General features: G+C 35.7%; 2 protein-coding genes across 6 annotated transcripts; one reads left to right on the forward strand and one right to left on the reverse strand.

The window, feature by feature from the left end:
- Window positions 1-19,697, forward strand: fastkd1 (FAST kinase domains 1). 5 transcript variants are annotated; one of them, XM_079619365.1, is made up of 15 exons: window positions 1-295; window positions 2,341-2,777; window positions 7,036-7,104; window positions 8,073-8,198; window positions 9,646-10,044; window positions 10,421-10,531; window positions 12,056-12,187; window positions 13,125-13,611; window positions 14,855-14,969; window positions 15,051-15,179; window positions 16,300-16,431; window positions 17,433-17,546; window positions 18,888-19,032; window positions 19,112-19,226; window positions 19,317-19,697. In XM_079619365.1, exons 2-15 carry the CDS (start codon window positions 2,443-2,445, stop codon window positions 19,407-19,409), a joined length of 2,502 nt encoding a protein of 833 aa, XP_079475491.1. In that variant the 5' UTR covers window positions 1-295; window positions 2,341-2,442; the 3' UTR covers window positions 19,410-19,697. The 5 variants fall into 5 exon arrangements, with proteins under 5 accessions (XP_079475491.1, XP_079475493.1, XP_079475492.1 ...); XM_079619367.1 differs by having other exon boundaries at window positions 158-295; window positions 2,406-2,777; XM_079619366.1 differs by having other exon boundaries at window positions 163-295; window positions 2,344-2,777.
- Window positions 19,615-26,506, reverse strand: klhl41a (kelch-like family member 41a). The gene is made up of 6 exons (XM_079619370.1): window positions 25,320-26,506; window positions 24,056-24,213; window positions 23,868-23,975; window positions 23,590-23,775; window positions 22,410-22,556; window positions 19,615-20,373 (listed from the first exon to the last, which is right to left on the reverse strand). The coding sequence occupies exons 1-6, from the start codon at window positions 26,412-26,414 to the stop codon at window positions 20,262-20,264; spliced, it is 1,806 nt and encodes a 601-aa protein (XP_079475496.1). The 5' UTR covers window positions 26,415-26,506; the 3' UTR covers window positions 19,615-20,261.
- Window positions 26,507-26,778: the final 272 nt, after the last annotated feature.

A 26,778-nucleotide genomic window follows, 5' to 3' on the forward strand; every position in this document is an offset into this window, starting at 1 on the left:
GACTTTTAACTGTGCGCTTCATTAAACAGGAAGCCAGTAGCACCATTGACCATGAGACCCACGCTTTTCCCTTTTCTGTTCAGTTGGTTGATAAAACATTGTTCTTGAAAGCACGTTAAGCATCTGTATAACAAACACAAGCAGTAGCGCACATCTGTGGGACTGTAACACCCCATCTGACCACATCAGACCTCTAACACGTGACCTGCTGCAGCACAGGACACTCATGCTGTGTGTTACATGATGTGTGTTATGTCTTTACAGTCTATGGTTATGGCATGACAGCTTGAAGAAGGTACTGTGAATCTCTCTTATTCGGCTTTAGTTATATAGCACATGATCCTGTCCAACACATCTGTTGCTGACATTCAGACTTTATAAGAACTAACGTTAACTCTAATGAGGGTATGTTTAGTTGACATTCTAGGAGTCATTAACTAGATAATTAGTGCTATGGCAAAAAAAAAGAAAAAAAAGAATGATGTAATGATGATGACATTATATATATATATATATATATATATATATATATATATATATATATATATATATATACAGTACTGGTCAAAAGTTTGGAATTGGAAACATTACTATTTTTTATGTTTTTGAAATAAGCCTCTTCTGCTCACTAAAGGTACATTTATTGATATAAAAACAGAATTATTGTGAAATATTACAATTTAAAATAATGGTTTTCTATTTTATATATACTTTAAAATTAAATATTTCTGTGATGCAAAGCTGAATTTTCAGCATCATTACTCCAGTCTTCAGTGTCACATGATCCTTCAGAAATCATTCTAATATGATGATTTGATATTCAGTTATCATCAAGGTTGGAAACAGTTGTGCTGCTTAATATTTTTTTTGGAACCTGTGATACTTTTTTCAGGATTTATTGATGAATAAAAAGTTAAAAGGAACCGCATTTATTTAAAAAAAGGTAATATTTTCTAACAATATAAATCTTTGCACCAATTTAAAACATCCTTGCTGACTAAAAGTATTAATTTCTTTCAAAAAAGAAAGAAAGAAAAATAGACTCCAAACTTTTGAACAGTAGTGTGTATATTGTTACAAAACATGTATATGTTAAACAAATGCTGTTATTTATTTATGTTTTACTTTTTATTCATCAATGAATTCTGAAAAAAAAGTATCAGGGGTTATAAAAAAAAAGCACTGTTTCCAACTGTTATAAAAAAAACTATTATAAAAAAACTGTTTCCAACATTGATAATAAATCATCATATTAGAATGATTTCTGAAGGATCATGTGACACTGAAGACTGGAGTAATGATGCTGAAAATTCAGCTTTGATCACAGGAATAAATTATATTTTAAAGGGGTGGTAAAATGCCATTTTCACAAGATGTAAAATAAATCTCAGATTTAGAGTGTGTGTGTGAAGTTTTAGCACAAAATATCGCACAGATATTTTTATATAGCATGTTAAAGTTGTCACTTTTTGAGGGTTTGCAAAAATGCATCGTTTTGTGCCTGGCCCTTTAAATGCAAATGAGCTGCTGCAGAGGGCAGGGTTTCAAGAGCTTGTGTGTGTGTGTTAGCAGCTGCGATTACCTCACACAGACACACAAAAATGACAGAAACTGTTCTGCCTTAAATGTTAAAACGGAGTCAGACAAAGATGGAGAGACTCAAGAAGAAGTGACAACATGTAGAAGCAACAGGACGTCTCTGAATGGTTAGTTGATGAATTTATGTTGCTGATGTGGAGTTAACTATCTTCAATTAGCATATTCTGTCATGTAATCTATAAATCGCTCGTATAGGAACTGTTGTGAGATGCACACAGAGTGGCTTTCTATTGCAAGGGAAAAACCGGGTGCTAAAGTTTGAGCTGACTCACAAATGTGCTCGACTACAACAACTCTTCCTCTTCTCAACATGGGCCGCGTGTTCCCGGGGGCGGATTTATGTACATTTTAGGGTTGCTGATGTCACTAACCCCTGAGGAATGTCGTGTTGTTGTAGTCCTTTAAAAAAAAAGCAAATATCTTCCTTTGCTTTGAACTTTGAGCGTTGTAACTTTGCAGATGTTGTTTATGCTCAAACAGCAACATTACACACCAACTAAAGTTAGAAAAGTCAAATCATACTTTACCACCCCTTTAAAAGTACCGTATATTCAAATAGAAAACCATTATTTTAAATTGTAATAATATTTCACAATATAATTATAGGTAATAAGAGACTTCTTTCAAGAACATTTAAAAATAGTAATGTTTTCAATCTTTTGACCGGTACTGTATATACGATTGACATGTGTTTCAGAATGTCTTAGTGTTTGATATTTCTCTCTTTTGCTTTAATAACAGCAGGGCTCTAGCTGACATGGACATAAGTTGCTGATCTGATTCTTCGGTACATCTGATCTCTCTAGTATGTGGAGTGACTCCTGACGGCGGCCGTCCTGTGCCATGTTTCGGCTCCGATCGCTTCGGGTCTGTTCCCGAAGGCTGTTTCACAGTCGGGTCGCCAGCCGTGACCAGCTTCTAGACCAGCTTAAGGCTTGCTCTGCTGAGGACCAGGTGTTCGACGTGGTGGGCCGGAACAAAGCCAAGCTGTCCGTGAACCATGTGAGCTGTGCTATTGGACTTCTGTGGCAGTTTCAGAGGGACCGGCCACAGATGCTCAGGACACTTGGGTTTGTCCAGAATCACCCGCAGTTCCTGGCGCTTCGAGTTCTGGCTGAAAACAAGATCAGCCTCTTGGATGACAGTTCAGTGGTGAAAATGCTTTATGAAGTGCTCAGGTACAGCGTGAAAATGTGAATGTGAGTTGAAAGCTCTGTTCCAAAACCTTGTGTGTAGCCTACTATACGGTCAGAAGTTTGGAATAATTACGATTTTATTTTTTTATAATTGAAAGAAGTCTCTTTTGCTCAGCAAGGCGGCATTATATTATTAAAAATACAGTAAAAATTATATTTTTTACGCTGAATTTTCAGCATCATTACTCCAGTCTCCAGTGTCACATGCTCATTCATAAATCATTCTATAGCCGCGTTTCCACCGAAATTACCCGGAACAATTTGTCCCAGGAACTTTTTTCCCAGGAACTTTTTTTGCCCCAGACCGGTTGCTTTCTGCGTTTACACCGCGGTCTAAAGTACCGGGAAGATTATAAACTGCGTGCGTCTGCTCCTCCCAGTCTGCGGCGGACAGTAATCAGTTTTGAGCGCCACATTTATAATAAGTATGGAGGAGATTCAAACTGTGCTGCAGTTGTGTTTGTGATGTATTGCGGACATTGAATGTGAGACGGCTGGGACGAATGCGCAGAAAATTTCCTGTTACACAAATACGCTTAATAAAGCCTGAACCTCGTCGTCGTTCCAGCTGGGTTTTTTTTAAAAAATTTTTTTATTAAATTCCATATTTGCAGACAGACAACTCTTAATGCATGAAGCCACGAACCGCAATAGATTTATAAAAATGCCGGTTAAAATAGAATGCTGCGTGGAGTCCTCCAATCAAAATGCGGCGTGAACACAACCAATCAGCATGTTCAGCGCACAAGTCCCACCCAGGGGGGCAGTGTTCCGAAAGACATTGAAGCCGACCTGGGCGCCGCCATTGGCTAGCGGACCCCCTCCTGCTGTTAGCATTCCATTGACTCCCATTCATTTTGGCGTCACTTTGACAGCGAATAACTTTACATCTGAGGCGTTTAAAGACACCGTTTGTCCATTGTTTATTTCTAAAGAAACACGAAAATGTATAAAAGGCTCCATTACCTTGTATCTTACGTTATGGCCCCGTAGAAGCAGTTTTTGTAAAAATAGGCTAACGATTGCGTCATACCCGCGCGACTCTGTCGCACAAGTCGAGAAATTACCGTATGGACAGGCAGAGAAGCTCGCAAGCAATCGGGAGGACGTGGAGGCATAAAGTCAAGGGAGAAACCCATAGAGAGAGATAAAGTTGCTCCCGTTGCTAGCTCATGGACAGCTAATGCCCACGCTCTCCGTCTCTGCGAGATTCGGAAGGGAATGATTCAGATTTCTCTCGGCACAGCTACTAGAAGACCTACAGGTTGCTCACGTCACATCTACGTCGTCAAGCTCAGTTTGAGCCTGCGCAGTTCGCCTTGCGATCAGGAAGTGAGTGCTTCTAATTGACTTCATTTCTCTACGTTGAAACCTATGGGGTTGCTGTGTCCAGTTTATATACTGTCTATGGTCCCACCCCCGAAAGTTCCTGAACTTTGAAAAAGTACTACCTCGCGAGCAGGGACTTTCGGAGGGGGAAATATTTACCCGGAACTTAATTTAGACCCTGATTCCTGCAATAGCATCCAGCTGCAGCCCCGCAGAGACTCACCTCCGGCTAGACACCAGTGGATAGACAGCCTACGTCATTTCCTTTTTCTCCGTCATTTCCGTTTCGCCGCTAATTTCCGTTTTCACCTCTGGATTGACATATATTCATTTTATATTTTCAAAATATTTATTTTCTGTTTTCACCAGTGGATAGACAGCATTCTTTGCAGGCTTTTGCACACGTCTTTAATATCTGACGTGTAATATCTTTCAAATTGGCTTAAACTGTCTTTATATACAAATACATAATTAAAATGTAAGTACTTTGAAAAAGAGAGTATAAAAATTGAGTGACTATAGTGTATTTAATCTTCAAAAAACACAGCTCATTAATTCCTACCGGGACGAAACAAGTGATTGGCTTGCGCGACTGTCACTCTACGTCGCCATGACTACCGCCGCTATTACTGGCTCCGCCCACGTGCGCACAGTCGCGTTTTTAGGTGGGAGTGAATGGAATTAATGAGCTGTGTTTATTGAAGATTAAATACACTAGAGTCACTCAGTTTTTATACTCTCTTTTTCAAATTACTTACATTTTAATTATGTATTGGTATATAAAGAAGACAGTTTAAACAAATTTGAATAAAAGTTTTTTTTTAGACAATTCTGACATAATACTTTATAACATTCCTTTAAATAAACTGACATACCTTTAAAATATATAATATAAAAGCTGTGTGCAAATTGAAATATGATCTTTATCATATGTCTTAACATAAAACAATTCTCAATAATATATATATAGGCTAATATAAAAGCTGTGTGCAAATTGAAATATGATCTTTATCATAATGTCTTTACATAAACAAATTCTCAATAATATACTTAATATTATAACATCAATAATGCATGCAAACTGCATACACAAGAACCACCTCGAAAATATATATTGTTCAGATCATATCACTATTCTTTGTGACTTAAATTCAGCCTAGATCAATGGACTATAACGTTGTGTCAATACAACAGACTTGTACATGTTAATTGACCACAGTTTTTTGCCTTGCCCATTTGGATATTCTTATTTTTTTTGTAAATGTAACCACTTCTGTTTTTTAAAATATACATAGATTCATATACATGATCAGACAATTTACCAAACAATCCAGATCAAATGAACACTTCATGGTTTTGCAATATTTATTGGAAATTACACAATCTGACCATCAGAATGAAGATGCCACAGTCAGGCCCGTAAGGTTGTGGGGGAAGTAACCTAGAGCAACCTAGCTCTAGAATTGAGGCACACCAGAGTTCACTAATACCTTTAAAAAACACGACACAGTACCTTGAAAACAAGACGATTTTTTTTAAATAGCTAGTTTGTGCATTTGAATTCTGACATGACCTATCATCATCGACAGTTTATTATTTTTTCTTACCGCTGACATCTGCATGGCGCGTCAAATTTGAAAAGTGAATGACGATACGGAAATGACGTCAATTTGAAAAGGAAATGACGTCTGCTGTCCATCCACTGGTGTCCAGCCACTGGTGTCTAGCAAGAAGTGAGTCTGCGGGGCTGCTGCTGGATGCTTCTCGATTCCTGCGGTGTAAACACACCGAGTACCAGCCCAAAGTTCCTAGTTCCTGGGGAAAGTTCCCGCGGTGGAAACACGGCTTAATATGCTGATTTGATGCTCAAGAAACTTTTTTTAAATTATTATCAATGTTGTAAACAGTTGTGCTGCTTCATATTTCTGTGGAAACTGTGATTCACTACCATTCAAAAGTTTAGGGTAAGTGAGATTTAACAAAAAAGAGAAGAAATTAGTTCTTTTATTCAACAAGAATGGATTCAATTTATGAAAAGTGACAGTAAAAACATTTATAATGTTACAAAAGATTTAAATTTCAAATAAATGCTAAAGGATCCTTAAAAAAAACGTTATTATGGTTTCCACACAAATATTAAGCAGCAAAACCAGATATTAATTTGAAACATTATTAATACTGTGATGCATTGCATTAGACAGGAAAAGTTATTTTTAACGTAGTAGACGTATGTAGAGAAATGTTGATTAGAATAAATTCGTATTATTTATTTTTTTACCAGTATTTTTGCATGCAATGTATTTTATGCTTAAACTAAAGTGTCATTAATTTTGCAACATGCTAGCACCAATCTCAATTATGAATCAAAAAGTTTTCCAAGCATTCAGTCGCTTATGAGATTCTATTTCAGTTATATTTTATTTTATTTTGTTTTTTCTTTTTAATTTTCCATTTCGAGGAAAAATACAGAAAGCAGGCCTTCAATAATTTCGTAAATCAAAGACACTTGTAAGTACACACAATTACATATATATCAAAACGGTATTAATAATTATCATAATAATAAATAAAAGAATAATAAAAAACAGTTATAAATACAGAGTGTATATTCTCTCAAGTATTACCAATGCTTTATGTTTCCTCCTCTTAACAGTAACTATATACAACAGAACATGGGGAGCTAATACTTACAGCAAATTATAAGAGTTGCCATATTCCAAAGGTAACAGAAAAATAACCTTTCAAAAGAGATCTGGGCGTACTGGGTTTTCAGTTCTATTTTCATCTATGTAGGCAGCTCTCTAGGTTCTGGAACAGAGCTATTGTCAAAACTACAATGTACATATGATGTCCTAATTAAGTATTTGTGGGAATATAGCCATATTTTGATTGCATTGGTCTTGTTTTGCAGGCTTGAAGTAGAACATCACGACTCTCTTGTGCAGCACTTGGTGACGGAGGCTTGGAACAGACTGGAGAGGTACATGAATAATCTCATAAAGGCAAACACTTCACTGAGAGTTTGGTGATTTTCAGTGGCATGATTGAAAGTGCCCATCTACTTTTTTTTTGCAGCCTTGGTTCTGGAAGTATTTTCCAGTGGGATTTTGTCTTTGTTAAATAAGCCATGAACCAAAACATCCAGCTAGGAGGTGAACCACAACATTTCAAACTTTGATTTCAGCCAACAACAAAAAAAGTATTTGAAAATTGGACAGAAAGACAAATATACAAGACTGTGTCATTGCAAATTACATAATTAAAATAAATAAATAGTTAAAATAAATTCAGTTAAATAAATGACTGAAACATATTTCAATAAATAAAACAATTGATTTACAGGTGTTGATTGTAATATATATATTATAATTACATGACTAACATGTAAACGTTGTGGACTATATGTAAACATCTTTTATGCAAAATATCTTATCCAGGACATTACTAAATAAATAACATGCATTTTGTATGATCCTCTTATTTTCTTATAATAATTAACATTTAGCAGACCCTGCAAGGTGTATGTAAGCTTTTGATATATAACACACACACACACACACACACACACACACACACACACACACACACACACACACACACACACACACAGTTTCTGCAGAATCATGTGTAATGTAGTTTTATACCAGGAATTCTGCTGTTAAAAATGATCAGTTAATAAATAAGCTGAAAAAAATGCAGCACAACATATACCATCGATTAACAGCCTTGTAGCTCACAGTAGGTCTGTTTTTAAAGATGCACAAGCTAGTGTTAATAATCAGTGTTGTACTTTAATGCAGATGTGATGTGGACACTGTAAGTACTGCAGCAACAAGGTTTTAAAAAGTTAAATTTTATGCAAATGAGCAGCCACATTATATGGCCCGTTGCACAGTCCACCAGCACACATGAATTGCCCCATACAAATTTGCTTTCTGTGCTTTACAGATTCCAGATGAAAACACTTTCAAAGTTTTCGGTTTGTCTGACTGATCAGGTCCTGCAGCACAGCCCTCTGATGGGACAGATTACCCAAATAGTGAGTCAGAGACTGGACTCCATTCAAGACGCCAGGTGTGTTTTTAACCATCAAGCACCTTAAAGGGATGGTTCGGAGTAATTTCAACCTAGGGTCCTTTGCACCATGACCTCGAGCCAAACACCCTGCCAAGAAGCTTTTTTTCCCCTTGGTGCAACATTATTAAAGTGAGAGCTTATTTAGAGATATCAGCCGGATGACTTAGTGCAGGCGCTAACGGATCCAAGTTAGTATCTGGTAAATTACCCCACTAATAATGCCCTGAATGGTACCAAACAAATACAGTAGTACAATAGGTGTCCAACTCAGGTGTCTGTCCTTATAGAAGCCACCACTGTCTAATGTATGAGTCCTTGAACTGGCTTGCCCCGAAGTCCAGAAGGCAACTCCACTCGTTAACACTTATTTTCAAATGTATTCATTTTTAATTTCCCTTCATATCTGAAAGACCTTTTCATCCCTTTTAGCTCTCAATGCAACCTAAGGCACATGGACCAACTGTTTCTAGTTACACCTAGAATCAGTAAAGAAATTGGTTGTCGTGCATTCAAATTCAAAGCTCCATCTGATTGGAATAACCTTTCCTTCCTCACTAAGGTCGATCACTCCTTTTTATATCTTTAAATCATCTTTAATTACGCATTTTCAAACACTCTGCTCGTGTTTCTGAACTGTTTTAGGGCTCACACTACTCACTGTCTAGTGTACTGTATATATGTGTGTATTTGTGTACAAATATGGATTGTATACTTTGCTTGCGCATGCAAGCAGATGTATTTATAAGGGGGTGTATAGTATGCTTATGTGTACAAATGTCTATCTTTATTTTTTGTAGAGGGATTTTTTTTATTTTATTTTTTTATCATACCCTGTCTGTGCATAATTTGTGCAATATTGGCTGGTGAGGGGGTGGGGGGCTAGTTTGCGTGGGTGCGTGAGTGTCTTTGTACTTATGTGTTTGGAATTATCTTTAATATTTACTCTTTATTATCTTGTTTTGTTTGTCATTATTGTAAAGACCCCCTCGGAAATGAGATGGTACATCTCAAGGGGCTATCCTTGAAATAAATAATAAAGAAATAGGTTCTGTACTCATAAATCGAGGCATTGGAAAGTTTGTACAGTAAGTACATCAGGAGTTTATTTAAATAACACTTGCCTGATGGCTTATGCTACCGCTAACATGGACGTCGAGGTCACTTCAGTGATTTGGGAAATTAAAAAAAAACATTCCATTATTAATGGGGTAATTTACGAGATACAACCTTGGATCCGTTAGCGCCTGCACTAAGCCATCCGGCTGATATCTTTAAATAAGCTCTCACTTTAATAATGTTCGACCAAGGGGAAAAAGCTTCTGGGGGGGGTGTTTGGCTCGAGCTCATGGTGCAAAGGACCCTAAGTTGAAATTACTCCGAACCATCCCTTTAAAGGTGTAGTGCACTCGAAAAATAAGTGTATTTTCACATGTCCTCCATACAGAGTGCTCACACCCTTGATGATCAGTATCTTTTCCCTGGTGTCGCCACAACTGCGGGATGCACTGCTTACAAAAGCGGACACACTTCTGGACAAAATGGACTCGTTTCATTTCAACAACCCCAGAAGGGTGGTGCAGTTCCTCCGAAACGTCAAATATATCCACCGACCTCTCCTGGAGAAATGCAACCAGCTTATCATGCAGAACGTGACCCATCTGGAGGTAGAGCACATCAGCATCACTCTGGGACTGTACCAGTCACTGCAGTACAACAGCTCTGACTTCAGAGTGGCTGCGAGACAGAGGCTCATAGAGCTGGTGGACACAAGCACTGATCCTGCCACTTTCACCAAACTCTTTGCTTCTCTTGGACCAATGGCAGGACAAGGTGTCAGAGAGGGGTGAGCAAGGGAAAGCATCCCTTATTCGTTTAATTACGTACTATTGTTTTATATCAGTGCCATTTCAGTGTCATTTATATACTATGGAAACTTGTTCCTGCCATTTAATTGCTTTTAATTGGGACTTTTTTATATCACAATTCTGTGCAAATGCTAGTTTACAATATTTCTGAGCTTATTTCTCATGTATTGTTCAGACCAATTTCTCTGACCTTTGACCTCAACTCCTTGGTATCTGTATAATAGAGTGCAACAGGGACTGTATTTTTTCATAGGGATTTGAATGAAAGTGTTTTTTAAGCCATGAGCCACCAGACCAACCAGCTCTGAGATGAATTTCTGCTGCATGATTTGATTGGTTTGATTGGTCTTGCAGGTTAGAGAGTACTGCGCTGCTATTGGCTGATGAGCTGAATCCCCAGCAGGCTTTAGCAGTGTTGGAGTCGATGGAGGAGATGCAATGCAGGAACCTTCAGTTGATAAACAAGTAAGACAAGTTATCTGCATTACATCCACATGTCAGAACTTAATAGACATATAATTATCACAGATAGGGGTTGGTGAAATTATTCAAATCCTGTGTCTCTCCCAATAAAATATATATATATATACTTAATTACGATTGATTTTTTTTACACTACTGTTCAAAGTTTGGGGTCTGTTTAAAAAAAAGAAAAAGGAAATGGATACTTTTTTTCAGTAAGGATGCATTAAATTGATCAAAAGTGACAGTAAAGACATTTACATTGTTACAAAAGTTATATCGTATATATTTCTGTTTTTACTGTAGTTTTGATCAAACAAATGGAGCTTTGGTGAGAATAAGAGATGTTAAAAATGTCAAAACATTAAAAAACTAAATAATCTTAATGACCCTAAACTTTTAAACAATATTGTGTATAATTTACACACACACACACACACACACACACACGCATGCACACACGCATATATATATAAACAGTTTCATACAGGTGAAACTCGAAAAATGTAAATATCGTGCAAAAGTTTATTTATTTCGCCGCATTGAGGCAGTAATTCATGCAAAAGGGGCTCAATCCAAGTAATGAGTACATATGCATTATTATACTTTTCAGAGGGCCGACATTTCTGTATTTAAAATCCTTTTTTTTAATGATTTCATGTAATATTCAAATGAATTTGGGGTTTTCATAATCAAAATTATAACAAATAAAGGCTTGAAATATCTCACTTTGCATGTAATGAGTCTATATAATATATTAGTTTCACCTTTTAAATTGAATTACTGAAATAAATGAACTTTTGCACGATATAAATTTTTTTCGAGTTTCACCTGTATTTTGCTGGAAATTCATCAACATTTATTTTAATTGTAATTTGAATAGCTATGTAGTAGCTGGATAATCTGGTTAGTTAAACAATTAAAGATAAGAAGATTCATCATAACCAGAGCATGCGAGCGGAGCGGTGTGACTCTGTACTTCTTTCTGTTTGTTATGAATTTCTTGAATAAATGTCTCGATTGCAATAGGCCTAAACAGATTATGGTGATTATACATAAACATTATGGTGTTTGTAGCTTTAAAACAATTATTGTATGAAGCGGTATAAATAAATGTGATGTGATTTGACCCAATTGCAGAGCTGGTGCAAACATATCAACATCGCTATGATCAGATGCTTTCTTTACTTCTGTTTTCTCTGAATTTTCTTTTTTGTTGTGTGTTTATTTTGTTATTGAGAGGAAAGTGTGTAGCACATATTTACATATTCATCTAAGCGCCGCTCTCAGCAGTGTGCGCACCGTCGTTAACTGTGCATTTATATATAAGGTTCACACCTTCATTAAAACAATATTTAAACTTCATAACCTTAAGCCTTTTGATTATTTCACATATACCACCAGCGAATCACAAAGGGCATTCTGGATATTATCGCTCCGCTCCCCTCCTGATCTCAGATGAATCTCATTAGATTTCAGTTATGATTATAAACAGGAGTGAAGACCTTGCCATGTCTTTTCTGATAGGATGGCAGCAATACTCTTCAAGAATCTGGAGGCGTATCGTCCTGTGGAAATCGCTCGAATTACTCAAAATCTCATCCTGCTCCACTTCCAGAATCCCGAGATCTTCTCCAAACTGAAAGCCAAACTTCTGCAGTGAGTGTTTCCAAAACCAGAGAGATCAATCAGTGACTGTCTCGAGTCTTATAATTAAAGGGATAGTTCACACAGAATGTAAAATTCTCACATTATTTACTCATCATTTAGTTTTGAACCTGTATGGTGTTATTTACACTGCGGTAAGATTTTTAAACTGTTTTTCAAAGAAGCATACCAAAATAATCTGATCAAAAATAATAAAAAAAAACAGTAAAAATGGTAATATTGTGAAATATTATTACAATTTAAAATACCGGTAACTGTTTTCTATGTGAATATCTTGTAAAATGTAATTTATTCCTGTGATGCAAAGCTGAATTTTCAGCATCATTACTCCAGTCTTCAGTGTCACATGATCCTTCAGAAATCATTCTAATATGCAGATTTGATGCTCAAGAAATATTTTTTATTATTATCAATGTTGAAAACAGTTGTGCTAGTTAATATTTCTTTGGGACCGTGATAAAAAAAAAATCAAGATTCTTTGATGAACAGAAAGTTCAAAAGAACAGCATTTATCTTGTGTAATATTATAAATGCCTCCTTGCCGAATAAAACTTCTTAAGAAAAGAAGTTTTTTTTTCCTTCTTTTTTCTTTTTTTTTTAAATGTGTGATTGACTCTATGGAGTCTTTATACTATTATTAAGGTAACACTTTTAACATTTGTTTACTAAATTATTTAACATGAACTAACAATGAAGAATCATTCTACAGAATTTATGAATATTATTTTCAACATTTAATAATTATGTTTTTAATCAAATGTTGTATCTATTACCATTAGTTGAACAATGAATAATAATTTTTAAAAAATGTGCTCATTGTCACTTAATTTTAGTTAATGCATTATTTAATTTAATATAAAGGGTTAACACAATTCAATGATTTTATTTAACACATTTATGTTTTTAACCAATATTGTTTTTCTGGTAGTTTCCAGCAGGGCAGTGTGTACCCTTACGAGGTGACCATGCTAACTAGGGTTCTGTCCATGCTTCCTTCTCGGCATCTGGACGAGGGCGTCCTCTCCCGCGTGGAAGCCGTGCTCCCGCAGTGCAACCTTAACAACCTCAACACTTACGCCATAGTCGTCGCCAAGTGGATTCGCAACGACCCCTCGTACCGGCACAACCCCCCCAGCAAGTACGTCCGCCTGCTACAGACCCTGAACCGCTGCGCTCGCGAGCGGCTGCACAAGCTGGAGCATGTGGATGTGGTGCTGCAGGAAGTGAAGTACTTGTCAGGGGAGTGGTTTGACGAGATGCTGCTGGAGGAGTCTATGGTCACCTTGCAGAGACTGCTTCACCAGATATCCTGGACTAATGTGCATGAGGTGGCCGTTTATCTGACCAGGACTAACTACTTCTGTACCGCGCTGCTGGACCGGATCGCAAGTATGACCATTGAAAATATAGACAAGGTGGGAGTCATCTGAAGTGTTGTTTGAATGCATTTTCACTTGAATTAGTTTAATGCGCAATTGTTGAATAAAAGTATTAATTCTATTTTTTTTTTTATGTAAGAAAAAGATCTTACCCCAAACTTTTAAATGGTAGTGTATCACGGTTTCCACAAACATTTTAAGCTCCACAACTGTTTTCAACATTGATAATAATAAGAAATGTTTCTTGAGCAGCTAATCATCATATTAGAATGATTTCTGAAGGATCATGTGACACTGAAGACTGGAGTAATGATGATGAAAATTCAGCTTTGATCACAGGAATAAATTACATTTTAAATTATTTTAAAACAGTTATTTTAAATTGTAATAATAATATTTCACAATATTACTGTTTCTACTGTATTTTGATTAAGTAAATGCAGCTTTGGTGAAACGTAAAAAAAATCGTTATTCTAAACTTTTGACCGTCAGTGTATATAAGTTGATTTATTATTAAGGTTATATGAGGTTAACTTATATAATTTATATATGGTTAATAATTATAGTTTTTTTTTGTTTTTATGTATTGTTAGCATATTAATATTTTGTAGTTTTCTAAAAAGTTGTAAAAGTTTTTCATCTATTGTTTATATATTATTTTATTTAAATTAACTAAAAGGATTTTTAATAGTTCTAGTTAACAATAACAACAGTTGTCACCAAATGTAAGTATTATTCATATTCTGGTGCTGAGAATTTATTTTGTACAGTGTTTTTCAGAAATCATTCATTTCCTCCATAAAGAAAAATATATATAACATAAAGATTTCAGGACAGATCTTCAATGAGCTCTAAGGTTGTTAAGCCATTAAATGTTTCTATTGAAACCATTGTTTACTACACAAAATACAAAATATAGCGTAAAATATTATTTAAATATTTTCATTAGTCATTAGTCTGTTCAAAAGTTTAGGGTCGGTATGATTTTTTTCAAAATGTTTTTGAAGTAAGTCCTTTATGTTCGCCACGGCTGCATTTATTCAATAAAAAAACTGTAAAAATGCTAATATTGTGAAATATTATTACAATTTAAAATAACTTTTCTATTTTAATATATTTTAAAATGTAATTTATTCAGCATCATTCCTCCAGTCTTCAGTGTTACATGATCCTTCAGAAATCATATGCTGATTTGTTGCTCAAGAAACATTTTCTCTTGTTATTAATATGCGAAATACATCAAGTGTATAACAAGTGTATGTCTGTCTCTTCCAAACAGATTCATTACTCTGAAACATATGCCACTTTGCTGCCTTTTGCTGTGCTAAATTATGACCCACCGATGGCGGAGGAGTTTTTTGATGCCTGCATTCAACATTTCACTCCATATATTAGTAAGATCCTTCCACTGTGTATCTCTAAATTAGTTGTTTCTAAACTTTAAGACGCATATTCTAACCCGTTCCTGCTGACAGGTTCCTTTGAGCCTCACCTGCTGGTTCTCTTGGCGTACGCACTGGCTATGGCTGATTATTTCCCTGAGGAGGTGGTCAGAGAGATCTTCAACGTGGACTTTCTTGCAAAGTTGGATGCCCATCTGGAAAGTATGTGTATTTTTGAGCTTATCTAACGTAAACAATTCTATAATTAAAGTATATTGAAGGTCTGAAAGAGACATCTGCATATTTGGCCACGAATGAACACGTTTCGGGAGTGAGTCCAGTGTTTCGTACACAGTATGGGTTTAACGGTACAAAAAATGGTTTTGAAGTCATGGTTTGATACATGTTCAGTACAGCAGGGGGAAAAACAAACCATGTTTCTTTAAATCATTAAAGTCCCCATGAAATCAAAATGAAAGTTTTTTTGGCTTTTAGTATGAATATGTTAGTTTTACTGTTATCTATAAGCTAGTGTGCTCCAAAACAGTGACAAAATTCACATTTAGGAGATGCAAGCATTCAAAACGTACAGTCTCTCACTTCTGCCAATAATATGGATCAATGATTTTGATTTGGCTTCTCGTCATATTTTCTGTCCAATCAAATGCTCTCTAGAATCTAAAGAGTCCCGCCCCCTACATTATAAATAGACGCTGAAATCAGTCACTTGTTCACACATTTACTATTTTCTACATGGTGAATGGCACATAGTGCACTATATAGGGGATAGGGAACAATTCAAATGTAAATATGCTTTTCATCGGGGCGAATGAAGTCTGGTTTCACGTTAGTGTCATGCGAACCTCCACAGAGCGCACACAGTCTGCTCCAGTCCAGAGACACGACAGCACAGAGCGGATTATATGCGCGAGTCGGCACAGACCAGAAAACGTCTCATTTGAATTCTGCACATCGCTTGTATTTTAAAGCGATATAGCGGAAATTAGTAGAAAACACGGTTCGAGATTAGGAGGAAACTGTTGCTTCCCCGAGCTCAACGGCTCTGTCTGAGCTGTGGTATAAACAGCCTGTGTTCACAACATCATAGATTATTGATATAAACGATATTGACCCATCCTACGTTCCGCACACAAGTGCAGTTGTTAAAACAACACTATTGCAAAACAACAGTATTGCCTTGGTACACATTTGACCTAACCGAAAGACATGTACTGAAAACTAATGGTTGGAATACACACACAGAACGATAGCTTAGGGGAGTATTTAAATGTGGTTGTGACTCCTGAAACAAGTGTGTGTGTGTTTCCCCCACTGCTGACAGCTTTGCCGGATGCTCTGAACATGCGCATGCGTCTGCGTCTCATGGAGCTGAATCGGGCCGTGTGTCTGGAGTGTCCTGAGTTCCAGGTGCCCTGGTTTCATGAGCGCTACTGTAAACTGCTGCAGAAGAGAGGTGAGCACACCGTAGATCCATCTGGACAACGGGAACGGACTAGAATTGGATTGTAGAAATACTAGAATTGGAGAGCAGTTCTTGTCTAAAAGCATTTCTGCTTTGTACTGTTTGTATGTGTATTTATTTTTAGTGGTATAGTTATGTTATGTTGGGTCTTGTGTTATGTCACGTGGCCATCTGGAAATAGTTGTGAAATTATTACTGTACTGTGTCTAATAAGCCCATGAGGGCTGGGCACCATATGGTGCCCAGGACACTTAAATAAACCAATCAATCAATCAATGTACACATTAATATTAATAACGGCTGGCCCATGTAGCTAAAATTATTATTTCAATAATTTGTATCCATTTGATAAGATTTGTACACTACTGTTCAAACATTTGGGGTCAGTAAGATTTTAAAAAAATATATTTGTCAATTAAGTCTCTTATGCTCACCAAGGAAGCATTTATTTGATCAAAAATACAGGAAAAACAGTAATATGGTAAATTATTATTACAATTGAAAATAACTGTTTTCTATTTTAATATATTTAAAAATATAATTTATTCCTGCGATGCCAAGCTGAATTTTCAGCATCATTCCTCCAGTCTTCAGTGTCACATCCTTCAGAAATCACTCTAATATGATGATTTGCTGCTCCAGAACCTTTCTAATTATTACTAATGTTAAAAACTGCTTCATATTTTTGTGTAAACCATGATGCAATTTAATGCTTCCTTGCTGTGTAAATATACAAATATTCATTTCTTAAAAAAAAAAGAAAAAAAAAAGTACTGACCCCAAACTTTTGTACAATGTAGTGTATATATCAATATTTATGTATTTTTAAATAACCTTTTTTTTTATCAAAGAAAGCATAATTGTAGTCAAATAGATTGAAATGTTTGATGTAAGAACTACATTTTTTACAATGGTTCAAATATGATTAATTCATAAAATGGTTCATTTTTTAAATTGGTTCAAATAATTGAAGAATGTTTTTCTCACTGCAGCCAACAACTCGATTAGTCCAATTCAGAAGCAGATCCATAAGATGCTCGGAGACGTCCTGGGTGGGTTCAATTGTGCTAAAGTCGGAGTGCTGACTCCATACTTCTATACTGTCGGTGAGTTTTAAACTAGCGTTACTAGTAAAATGGTCCACATTATTTATTCCTAACATTGTTGATATATATATATGTGTGTGTATATATATCAATATCTGCTCGTTACATATTACCCACGCTGCGTGGCAAATGATTGCTCATTTAGTTTCACTCGAAGTAGATTGGCTCTCTAGCGAGATTCCTATACAGTCGGATCTCTCCGACGTGGCGTCTCCATTCCCTCCTGCAGGGAACGAGGGTTACCATACGTAACCAAGACGTTGCCCATCACGTCGTCTTACGTTCATGTTCTCACCATATTGCATTGTTAAAATTCATAAAAATGTTACCGGCCAAGTGGTGATTGACTGTTTTAAATACTCGCTCAACGTTTGTTTTTACTCGCATTTGGCGCTTGGTGAGTATTAATTTTAGGCTCTGTGTATATATAGCCAAAAAGTGATGTCTGGCCTTGGAAAATGTACATCTTCACCCTTTATTCAGAAATTATATTTAAAAAAAAAAGATATTATTGAGTAGTTGTGCTTGGGGTCAATTGTTTGATTTGTAATAATAACGCAATGAAACATGCCAAAAAGTACAAAGTTAATATTTGGCTAGGCTGTCATACACAGAAATTATGAACACAAGAGAGAACCAATAGAATATTAATAACTGATTATGTTGTAGTCGATGTATGCTTTTTCCTGTGAGCTTTTTGTTTTTCTAAGCTTTTTCTTTTGCCTAAAAATAAAACCTGTAGCTCTAGTTAGCCTTTTCTACCAAATATATTTGTCAGATTGTACCTTAACCAAGTTTAATATTTTGTTCTTTATCTCATATTTTAAATATTTAAAAAATATTAAATATTATCCCCTTCCTTTGATGGTTTAATTTAACTTTAATTTAAACAAATCCGGCATCGCTTTTGGCTTTTATAAATATAGGTCTATTAAGGTCCAACAATATTTTAATATTTTATATTTCAATCATCTGTTTTAACTGAAAATGTTGTTTTATTATAGTTTTTTTTTTGTTTTTTTTGTTCTCTCTCTCTCTCTCTCTCTCTCTCTCTCTCTCTCTCTCTCTCTCTATATATATATATATATATATATATATATATTTATATATATATAATCCACTTTATTTCCATGCTTAAGCATTATCTTGTCAGTATTTTACCCGTCAGTATGATTAGTCTAATTGTGGGTTGTTATGTACCATTAAATACTATATAAGTTGAATTTATTTACTCCATTGTAATATTTCATTGACTAAAACATTTGCAGACGTACAGTGGTACAGGATGACAGCATTGCGGCCTCTGTAGCCTCATGAAAACTGTAATGTGTTTGTCATCAGATTTTGAACTTGTCCTGGACCGTCATCTTCAGCCGGTACCGTACAGCGAGCCGAGTCTGCTGCAGATCAGCGAGAACGGAAACGTTCCCTGGCAGTCTGTGTCGGCAGACCGAGAGAGGACGGAGCTGCCGCCAGGAGCGCGCCGGTATGTCATGCTTCGATGTGCAAAACTACACGTGATATTCAGACATAATATAATTCTCCCTGCTACTTCATCCGTCTAGCATTGCCTTGGAATTCTTGGACTACAAATCCTTCTGCAAAAATTCCCGGCACATGAAAGGAGAGGCCGTGATGAAGAAAAGACATCTGGAGATTTTAGGATATCAAGTTTTACAGGTCAGTAGAAAGATATAATATTTGACACACATACTATACTATTTGCATGACAAACGTGTTTTTGCTGATAATATGCATTTACATCTACAGATTCCCCACTTTGAATGGAACTCAATGGAGCTTTCCACAGAAGATGCGTGGAAAGAATATCTGAGGAAGAAAATATTTACAGAGTTGCCCTGAGACATTATCTAAACTGGACTTTAAAACATGCAGTGCAGTCAGCGGCAGATGCTATGAAAGGATTGTACATCAGGTTATCCTCCATTTGAACTGCAAGATAGCACTGCAAATTTATATGAATTGCTTTTTTTTTAAAATATATATATATATATAAATGTCTCCATGTCACTATTTTCATTAACAAAGAAGCAATGCTTACCTGTTTGCCTTTAAATGTGTATTTATTATGCATTTTATATAAAAGAGATGTATATGGAAAAAAACTAAGTAAATTTAATTTTGACATCCGATGTTTTCCTCAACTGCACCACATTTACAACAGAACCCAACATGAATATAAATCATAGGTCATTTTTATGTTGAAGGTCAACATTTGCTACCATTTAACCTCCGTTATGAAGAGTGATGGATGATTTGTAATGTCAGCCTAAAAGGAACATTTTGTTACATTTTGATTAAAACATAAAGACTGGGAATGTACATTAACTCTTTCCCTGCCATTGACAATTTTCCGGCAATCCATGTTTCCACTGTATGTGAGTAGGGGGTGCTATTACACATGGATCTATGTTTTGAACATTGTTCTGAATCTTATCCGGACGTAATCTTTGAGCAAAGAATACATGAGGTTAGATTTTTCTATTTCTTTTGATATATTGTAGGTTCAGATATTCATACAACAAAACTATCTTGGGGTCATTTTTTTGTGAAAATTATCAAAAATGCTGGCGGGGAAAGAGTTAAATAGGGTCTATTTTGATTTAATATTGACACATTTTTGTGTGGTTTATGCTACTTTAAAATATAGTTACAGTTTGTTATTGGATACAATCAATGACAGTGATGATGTTTTCAAAGTTTAGGCATCTTTGCTGAATTTAGTCTCATAGAAACACAAGAGGCGCCGGCAGCGTATCGCATGTCCTGTATCATTCCAGCCCACTGTTTCTTGTCCTCCTCATACCTGCCAAAAACAAGAGTGGTTTTAGATTTAGTCCCAGTTAGAATGATTCATTACCAGTTAAAAGTTTAAAATACACTTGTTTAAATCCACATTTTTGTGATTTTAAACATTTTACAGTACTGTTTAAAAGTTTGGGGTTGGTAAGATTTTCGCAACATTTATTATGCTCACCAAGGCTATTTTCTATTTGAATATCTTTTAAAATCTAATTTATATCTGTGATCATTACTCCAGTCTTCAGTGTCACATGATCCTTCAGAAATCATTCTAATATGATGATTTGCTGCTCAAGAAACATTTCTGATTATTGTCAATGTTGTGCTGCTTCATTTTGTGGAAACCGTGATACAATTATTTTTCAAGATTCTGTGATGAATAGAACTTTCAAAAGAACACTATTTATTCTAATTTAGAAATCTTTTGTAGCATTATAAATATCTTTACTCTCACTTTTGATCAATTCAATGTGTCCTTGTTGAATAAAAGATAAAACAAAATCTTGCTGAACCCAAACTTTTGAACAGTATGAAGGCTTAAAGGAATAGTTCACCCAAAACAGGCTTGTGCAAAACTCAGAATTTCAGAATTGCCCTCCATTCAATTCATGAATTGGAATTTTAATTGAATTGACTCCGCCTCACAGCAAGTTGAATTGGAATTTGAATGACAGGAAGTGGAATTAAATTCATGGCAATTCAAAATTAAATTCCACACAGTCACACAACAGAAAGAATGTGTTGAGTACCCATTATAATGTGGTTTGGATTATACTTTATTTGGATTACTTTATCAATGCAAAGCAATTTCCTTTTAATTTGATTAGTAACTAATTGCATTACACATTTTACCTCAGTAATACAACTAAATACAATTCTATTAATTTTGTAATTTTATAAAATAATTTCATTACATTCAACTACACTATAAAAAAATATTTTCATGATTTGTTATCACAACTTTTTATCTTTTGTCAAATCAACTCCGATAACTAATGTGTGAAGATAACATACGATTTTGAGTTTCTATTTATTAAACCATTCTTCTTCATTGTATTAACTCAATTTTTTTATTACAACGAACTCAAAATTTTAAGGCAACAAGATAACTTGCTTTTTTAAGTAAAACCAACATTATATTTTACAGTGTAGTCACTCCTCAACCCTGCATACATTTTGTTTTTAAAATATAGATAATGATGAAATAAATTACCCCTCAATCTTGTTTAATTAGTATTGTTCCAATGTTATTTTCATTTCAAAGTAATCAAATAACACAAATTAAAACTAATATAATTTATAGAATACGTAATGCAATCATATCTGACATACACTGTAAAAAATGTGGCTGCGATTAGTTAAAATTTGTTGAGATAACTTAAATATCCAACTTAACCAAACTAAACTTTAGTTAACTAAACTTAATATTTTAAGTCAAGCTTGAACACATATTTTTTAAAGTTGAAACAATGTTGGATTTTAAGTTGTGCTAAATAATCGCAGCAATTTTTTTTACAGTGTATAAACTTCATTGTTAAACACTTCATTTAAAATGTATATTCATTTCTTTGAATTTTTATTGAATTGCAATTCTGCTTACTTTAATTCAAATTCGAATTGTAATTCAAGATCCTATTTTTGACATCAATTCAAATTCAAGAATTGAATTGGAATTCAGGACTGGAGTCATTCTCAATTCAATTCTGAATTGTGCACAAGCCTGACCCAAAAGTGAAAATTATGCCCCAATATGACTTTATTCTTTCAGACGAACACAATAAGAGTTATTATAATAAATAATATCTCTTCCCAGCTTTGTAATGGCATTGAATAGCATCCGAGTTTTTGAAGCTCCAAAAAAAGAGCATAAAATAAATCTTTAGGACTCCAGTGGGTAATAAATGTGAAGAGAAGCATTCAACTATAATCAATTAAACTATAATCTGCAGCTTCTGGCAACGGCCGTATACGCGCATTCTTTGGGTGAACTATTCCTTTAAAACGAATATAATTCAGATGTGTGTCAAGCAGAACACTTACTGCCAGATGTCTGTGATTTCTGACGGGATGCACTGTTTGTCGTCGTTCTCCATCACCGCGAAGCCGGCCACCACGTACAGCACACCAGCAGAACTGACCACATTCACAGAGCTTCTCTCCTGAGCAAACTCAGCGAACGCCTCCCATCTATTGGGAAAAACAACATGGTTTTAACGGATTCTGATTTGAAGACGATAACATCTGCTATATCCCATAAGATAAATGCCACAATATACCTCAAACCTTTTAAATAATTTAACTACTCATTTTTGTCATTGTTATTCAACTTCTTTAATAATAATAAAAAAAAATTGTTCCATTGTTCTTTCTCTAATATTTTTTTTTTCAAATAAAACATGTTTTCTTGGAAATATTGTTTTAATTGGTGATAATTTTACAGGTTTGCCCTCTAATCCCAGCAAACAGAACGTTCCCCTAATAGGCCTATTTGGTTCCCGTTTGGTTTCCCGTTTTATTTATTTTTTTCAGAACCAAATATGCTAATAACGTTCTTGGAATGTTTATTTATTTATTTATTGCAACCATAAAATAATGTTCCGAGAAAAGTCACGTATAATGTTTAAAAAACCTAAAAATAACGTATAAAGAACGTTCCCTGATGGTTATTTATAGGTTATTATTTAACACCCATGTAAAATAAGGTTACAGCGAGGTAATGATATTGAAGTAAAGAGATTAGGGGAATGTCTGAGAACGTTCGAATAAGGTTAGGAGAACAATTAAAGTAACGTAAAAATATCGTTCTAAAAACCAAAAACGAACGTTCTATTTCTGTTAAGACTGTCTAGCTCAAAAACAAACCTTAAAAAAATACCGTTCTGGGAATCAAAAACTAACATTTAACAACCCAAATTGTTGGCTGGGACCTTATTTTTCAATCCTGTCAATTTATGTAACAATATCACTTTAACAAAAGCCAGTTCCTTTTTGACATCATCCTCCAGGAAGTGAGATTATTTTGGAGGGAAAACAATGGCTCAAATCAGAAAGTGTTATCAATGGATTTGCTGAATTCTGTAATGTTTTGAGGTGTTAAAGGTTATGACTATGATAATGTCAGTATTTCAAAATATAGCTGAAAAAAAAGGCTAACTTTTAATCCTTCACTGAACACTGGCTAATTTAGAGCATGTTTAAGCCTTTAGTGATTAATACGTACTTGTTTGTTGAAAAGTCATACGCTTCACACGAGGCTAAAAGACCATCTTCATTGACTCCTCCAACCACAATGATCTTTCCTTTGTGGACGGCTACTCCAAACATGGACCTGGGTGTCTTCATGCCTGCCAGCTCTTTCCATTCTGACTTCTTGTGGTTGTACGCAAACATCTTGTTGATGGTTTTACTATATTCCAGAGATAAAAACAAGCAATGGCACGTTATCTCAGGCTTTTTTTTATTTTTATTTAAGCTCATCTTAACTCAAATTTGACTTACTTTTCATCCGTCTTTCCTCCTATGCAGTAAACTAGTCCGTTCTGTGAGATCACACTGTGACCGTGAATTCTTAAGGGCAGTTTTTTGGTCTCTAGCCACTTCATCTTACTGCCAAACATAATTAGCAAATCATAATTAGTTTGTTTGTTTGGTTTATGCATGAAGCAGAAAATGTAGAAGAAACTTACTCAACATCATAACACAGCACTGAGTCCAGAGACTCGCTGGTCTGCAGGTCTTTACCAGCAACTGCAAACAAGAAGTTTTCAAACTCGCCCATGGCGAACAGACACCTGGGCGATGGCATCGGTGGCAGGGCAATCCAGTTTGGAGAATGAGTGTCCAGCTGAAGAAAATGGATGATATAAAATGATTTACAAAGGTAAATAACTTTCATTCTATTCTCCCTGGTGATGTAGGCCTTCGTACATACGCCTTTCCACTTAATTCCAATTCCCAGAAATATAAAGTCATGTAATTGAATGAATAGTTCATCGTGTCATCATTTACTAACCCTCATGTCATTCCAAACCACTATAGAACACAAAAATGGGAATTTCACACTAGAAAATCCTGTCATTCTGAACTAAAACTACACTCTAAAAAATGCTGGGTTGTTTCAACCCAATTTTGGGTAAAATATGGACAAACCCAGCTGTTGGGTTAAATTTTTTAATTAAATTTTTAACCCAACGTTTGGGTTTGTCCATATTTGACACAAAAATGGGTTGAAACAACCCAGAATTTTTTAGAGTGTAATACCATAAAAAATGTTTGTTACTTGAAATAAAATAAACAATAACTGAAATAAATAAACATTTCTCATTTTCATTTAGTTTAACTTGATGTACTAAAATAACTAAAACTAAACTAGACATAAAAAAACACAGAACAAAATTACTAAAACTTTAGCTAAAATGAAAATGGAATATATACATTTATAAAATTATATATATATATATATATATATATATATATATATATATAATGTTTCATAGATTTTGTGCACTGTACATTTCTAAATTCCAGGATAAAATTCTTATTTATGCTGCCAGAAATATATATATATATATTGGATAAATAACATTATTATTGGACTTACTCCAATATTTGAATATTTAATATTGTTGCATGAATATTATATAATATGTAATATTTTATTTTATAATTATATAATGAGGCAAGCCTGTGCATATTCTGTGAGTTTGTAAGTAGGGTTAAAAGCAGTTCTGACTCCCTTTCAAAGGGGTTAAAATATGATAAAACTGGCCCAAAAATGTTAACCGGACGGTTAAAATTGTAATATGATAAAAAAATGTACAGCCCATCTTGATTCTTCTTGATTGTGTGTAAAAAAAAATACTGGATTTCCTGCAAGATACCTTCATTATTGTTACAAGGAGAACGAGACAGTTTTAAAATGACCATTATACTGTAAACTATTGTCTTAACCTGATAGAAGTAGCTCTGCAGTGGTGAATCCTCGTCGTCCTCGTCCATAAACAGCCCTCCCACAACATAGAGCAGGTTCTTCTTAGACGTAATGCTAACGTGGTTTCGCGGTATCTGCTCCGCTATCGCTGCTAGGAAGCATTCGTTTTCATTAGCGTCGTAGGCCACAGCCGCCGTGTCATTTATCATCAGTATGAGATCCCTGGCGAACATCCCCAACCGTTTGCTGTCATTCAGATAACCGGGCAATTTCTTCTCCCCCTCTTCTCCTGCGCCTTTCTCGCCCTCCGGAAGTTGTGGAAGTTTTCCAGCAAAAGCCTCGTTGATGATCTTCAGCTTTTTGAGGAGCTCAGGGTCGGCCTTGATGATGTCATCCTTTTCCACTTTCTCCTTGAAGTATTTCTCCGGCAGAAGTCGGAAGCGGATGTGCTCGAAGGCATCTCCCAAAGCTATCGCCCGGTTCTCCTTGTTCTTCCGGACCCATTTCATCAGGAGCTCGTACACGACCTCTTCTTTTTCCACGTTCAGAGAGTCGCACCCGATGATGGCGAACAGCTCAGGAGCGTTGAACTCAAGAAAGTCCTCTTCCTCGGACAAAGTCTCAAAACGCTCCGCTATGAAGTCCCTAGCGGACACAGCGAGCCTCGGGCAGTCCAAAACCAGTCCCATTCTGAAGATGGCCAAGCAGTTGCCCAAAGACAGCTTGTTTTGTAGATAGTTGACGCAAATGGTGAAAACGGATGGGATCTGAAACCTGTTGGCGACTGCGAAGATGTCCTGCACGTTATCATCTGTGATTTCGATGTCTGCAGAATAGAGATAGTGCACAATCATTTCCATAATGGCGGGATCCACGTTCTCCAGCACCACTTCCTTGCTGGAGTCTTTCTTCTCAACCCCGTCCTCAGTAAAGTACAGCTCTCGGAAGTACGGGCTGCACGCTGCCATTATGAGTTTGTGGCAGGGAAGACTCCGATCTTCAACCTTTAGAAAACAATCCACAAACTTGTTCTCCTTCAGAAGTTCCTTTAAACCATCCTGGAGAAGAGTGCTCTGAAAGAGCCTCAGGTCCTCCTTGATACTCATTGGTTGCATCTCAAAGGTTGCAGGTCTCAAAGAGGATGCGGTACTTCCTCTCGTCTTGCCGTCTCAAGTGTAAGAGGCTGAAATAACACAGCACCAACACAAACCCCCTGCAATTTAAGTCCACCCCTCTAAATATAGACCCGTCATGCAGTCAGAAAGAATTCAGGATGACTAAACGGGAGCCGCGTCATGCAGCTGTCAAAGACTAAAAAAGACAACTGTGAACCTTGGACACGCTCAGAGGTCAGGGGGGGTTTGTAAAGGGAAAATGAATGTGTGTTTGGGAGTGACACATTAGTAGGAACTCAACCGATGTCTAAGAGTTTTAAATGATCATATATGTGTGTGTCATTACTTTTGTTTTGCACGTGCC

Source organism: Phoxinus phoxinus (genome assembly GCF_949152265.1).
Source record: "Phoxinus phoxinus genome assembly, chromosome: 7".
Classification (NCBI taxonomy): Eukaryota; Metazoa; Chordata; class Actinopteri; order Cypriniformes; family Leuciscidae; genus Phoxinus; species Phoxinus phoxinus.